At 51.7% G+C, this 4,203-nt stretch overlaps 1 protein-coding gene across 13 annotated transcripts in view; it reads left to right on the forward strand.

The window, feature by feature from the left end:
- Positions 1-4,203, forward strand: part of NFASC (neurofascin) — a 54,041-nt gene that overhangs the window by 19,566 nt on the left and 30,272 nt on the right. For all 13 annotated transcript variants that reach the window (XM_042013334.1, XM_042013333.1, XM_042013343.1 and 10 more), the window contains 3 exons: positions 132-328; positions 925-1,047; positions 1,740-1,910. In XM_042013334.1, the coding sequence (XP_041869268.1) occupies positions 132-328; positions 925-1,047; positions 1,740-1,910 (491 nt within the window). The remainder of the gene's footprint in view (positions 1-131; positions 329-924; positions 1,048-1,739; positions 1,911-4,203) is intronic.

A 4,203-nucleotide genomic window follows, 5' to 3' on the forward strand; every position in this document is an offset into this window, starting at 1 on the left:
TCCCATCCCATCCCATCCATCCCATCCCATCCCATCCCATCCCATCCCATCCCATCCCACTCTTGGCACAGCGCAGGTAAGGACCTCACGGGGGAAATGGTTCCAAACCCAGCTTTTCCTTGCCATTCCAGCTTTTCCTGGACACGGAATGGGAAGTTCTTCAACGTGGCCAAGGATCCCAAGGTGTCCATGAGGAGGATGTCGGGGACTTTGGTCATCGACTTCCACAGTGGGGGCCGGCCCGACGACTACGAGGGCGAGTACCAGTGCTTCGCCAGGAACGACTACGGAACGGCCCTTTCCAGCAAAATCCACCTCCGGGTTTCCAGTGAGTGATTCCCGGGAAGCGGAACAGGGCCGCGGGAGGTTTGGGGGGGAATATCGAGCGCTCCAACAACTCCAGGTGTGTCCAGATGTGTCCAGGAGCGAGGGGAAGGAGTGGGGTTGTGGCTGGAGCTGACGGGGAATTGCTTGGGATGGGTTTGAAGGGATGGATTTGAGGGTATGGAATTGAGGGCTTGGAATTGAAGATACGGATTTGAGGGTGTGGATTTGAGAGAAGAGTTTAAGGGGATGGTTTTGAGGGGATGGATTTGAATATGGAATTGAGGACATGGATTTAAGGGGATGGAATTGAGGGCATGGAATTGAGGTTATGGAATTGAGGGTGTGGAATTGAGAATATGAATTTAAGGGTGTGGATTTCAGGGATGGATTTGACGGTATGGATTTCAAGGCATGGATTTAAAGGTTTGGATTTGAGGGATGGATTCCAGGGCATGGATTTAAAGGTTTGGATTTGAAGGATGGATTCCAGGGAGTTTCGCACACGCAGAGACGAATTTTGTACTGAAACCAGGCCGCATCCAGCGGGAATTGCTCTGCGGGAATCCTTCCCTCACTTTCCTTTGCTTCCCGTGGCAGAGTCTCCGCTGTGGCCCAAGGAAAAGGTGGATGTGATCGAGGTGGATGAGGGGGCCCCACTGAGCCTGCAGTGCAATCCCCCCCCCGGCCTCCCGGAGCCCGTCATCTTCTGGATGAGCAGCTGTGAGTCAGGAGCGCCTTTCCCACCGGGAATCCTGGGAATGGCGGCTCCATCGCCCGTGGGGTCTCAAATAACCGTGGGTGGGGTTGTTACTGGTAGTTTGGGGTTGGTTTCTGTCAGTTTGGGGTTGGTTCTGTCAGTTTGGGGGTGGTTCTGTCAGTTTGGGGTGGTTTCTGTTAATTTATGGCTCTTTCTGCTAGTTTAGGGTTGGTCCTGATAATTTAGGGTGATTCATGCTAGTTTAGGGTAGTCCCTGTTTGTTTAGGGTTGTTGCTGCTAGTTAAGGGTATTTTCCTCAAGTTTAGGGTAGCTTCTGTTCATTTAGGGCACTTTCTGTTTGTTTAGAGTTGTTTCTGTCAGTTTACGGCAGTTTCTGCTAGTTTAGGGTCATTACTGCTAGTTTAGGATCATGGCTGCTAGTTTAGGGTCATTACTGTTAAGTTAGGGTAGTTTCTGCTAGTTTAGGGCCATTCCTGCTAATTTAGGGTAGTTTCTGCTAGTTTAGGGTCATTACTGTTAATTTAGGGTAGTTTCTGCTAGTTTAGGGCCATTCCTGCTAATTTAGGGCCCTTCCTCCTACTTCAGGCTCACCACCGCTACTCCACACCTCACACACCTCGTCCCTCCCTCACCTCCACCATTCCCCTCCTCCGTAAATCCCGCCTCCCGCTGAATTCCCGCTGTTCTCCCGCAGCCATGGAGCCGATCCCGCAGGACAAGCGTGTGTCCCAGGGCCACAACGGGGACCTTTACTTCTCCAACGTCCTGGCACGGGACGCACAGACCGACTACAGCTGCAACGCCCGCTTCCACTTCACCCACACCATCCAGCAGAAGAACCCCTACACCCTCAAGGTCAAAACCAGTAAGTGCCTCACTGGGCGACCAGTTTGGGCTCTATCCCATAGGGTTTTCCAGCTGGGAATCCAGCAAGGGAAGAGTGGCTCCTGTGGTTTGGTTAGGACAGGGTAAGAGTGGGTTTGGGTGGGGAGTGGTGGTTTTGGGGTGGGTGGGGAGGGAGGGGTTGTAGTTTCCTGGTTTTAGGGTTCCAGAGGTGGCCTCGCGTAGGAATTCCGTGTGTTTGGGATGAAACTGGGAGTGTTTCAGTACCTACGGAGCGTTCCCACCGTCTCCAGGCAAATGCAGGAGTCGCCAGTTCTGTGTGTTTGGGATAAATTAGAGAGAGCTTCGACACACCTGGAGTATTCCCACTGTCTCCAGGCAAATGTAAAATATCCAGAGGTGATTTGGTGCGGGAATCACCAATTCCGTGTCTTTGGGATAAAACTGGGAGTGTTTTGACACAAGTGAAGCGTTCCCACCATCTCCAGGGAAATGCAGGAATCACCAATTCCATGCGCTGGGGATAAAACAGGGAGTGTTTCCACATTCCCACCGCATTCAGGGAAGCGTAAAATATCCAGGGATTGTGCCCTGCTTTGGGAAGGTGCAATTGGTCGTGGTTTGCTGCAGGTTCTGGCGCTGCATGAGGGGATTGGATGTGGGAAAACGAGTGTGGAATGTGGCTGTGGATATTCCTGGGCGTCCTTTGCTCTGGGAGGTGTCTCCAGGAGGGTTGGAGCCTCTGGAATCCCGTGGGATACTCGGGATGGGCGTTCCCAGGTGTCCCCACTGAGCATTGATGAGGGGACACGAGGGGCTCTCTCCGGAGCCTTTCCATGGGCTCCAGGCTCTTCCAGGGCAGGTTCTTCTCCAGGAATGAGAATTCCTGAAGGAAAAGGAATTCCTGGTGCACTGGGGTGACTCTGGAAGAGGGAATGGAGGCAATTTGAAGGACACGAGGACCCTGAGCTGTGACAGGGGCTCCAGGTGACAAAATCCTCAATGAACATCAACCACCACTGGGCAGGAGCTTCCACACGTTCCCAGTATTCCCAGTAAATCCAACTGGGAGGTGCTGGCTGGTTTTTTTGGGAAGCACCAGGTGCTCCCGAATCCCGGTGGGAGGAATTTGATTTGATTTCCCGGCGGCTCGAATGAACACGGATGTGATTAAAGGGACCTGGGAATGACGAGTTTTCCACCTCGGTGTAGCAGCTCCTCCTCGGTGCAAAGCTGGAGTAGGGAATCAGGGATTGAAGTGATTCCAAAGGGTTCTTTTCCAGTGCTGGGAACGTGGGCAGGTCGCTCATTCCGGATATTATTTGTAAATTCCAGATATCATTTGTGAATTCCGAATATTTGTCTGTTTGCGGAGCTGGGCAAAGAAAATCCCAGCTTTTATTTTTGGGAAAAATCCCGGCAAACAAAGATCTGTGGGGTTTGGAGCCTCCAAGGGCTCCGTGCTGAGGTATTTATCCAGCTCTGGAAGTAGCGTGGATGAAATCCTGGGGGATTTTCATGGATTTGAGCTCCTCCTCCTTCTCCCCTCATCCCTTCGCTCCCAGACCATGGAAAATGGGATCATTCTCTTCCAGTTTTCCTTGGGAAACAACTGCTGTAAGATCAGAGGCAAATTCCACCCTGGAAGCCTCCCAGATTCCTTAGTAACTCCAGAACTGAGGTTTTAATTTCCTGCGCAAAAAATTATTTATCCATGGAATTGTTGGAAGGGGACGCGGTCGGATTTGTCCCAAGCCTTCATCCCTGTGTTTGGCTCCTTAAAAAAGTGCTCCCAGCTCCTGAAAAATCATGGAATGTGGTGCGGGGGGAAACTGGGAAGGCTCCCTGCCTGTGGCCATCCCATGGGAAAAAGCAGCTGGAATATCTTTTCTTTCTAGTTAAAAAACAAGGGAAAAAAACCCCTTTTCCCCTCCAAATTGCTCCACTTTTTGGGTTTTCCCAAAGATTCTGAAGAGAAAAACATTCCAAGGAAATGTTTATGCCACAATTCCCACACTTTTAGCTCTTCCCACCCCTTGGAGAAGGAAACCAGCCTATTTTCCTCCTGTTCCTGGCTGTGTTTGTCCTGGAAGGCGCCGCGCTCCAAGTGCTTTTGGATCCCTGCTCCCGCCCTGTTCCCCATCCTTGCTGATTTTTGGGAATTCCCCGTGTCCTCTTCCCACCCTGTCCCGTCCTTGCTGTTTTTTTGGAATTCCCCATGTTGCCTTCCCGCCCTGTCCCGTCCTTGCTGATTTTTGGGAATTCCCTGTGTCCTCTTCCCGCCCTGTCCCGTCCTTGCTGATTTTTGGGAATTC

The sequence above is a fragment of the Corvus kubaryi genome, unplaced genomic scaffold (assembly GCF_017639235.1).
Source record: "Corvus kubaryi isolate FWS band 111438036 unplaced genomic scaffold, C.kubaryi_AGA036_p1.0 split1-37355, whole genome shotgun sequence".
Taxonomy (NCBI): Eukaryota; Metazoa; Chordata; class Aves; order Passeriformes; family Corvidae; genus Corvus; species Corvus kubaryi.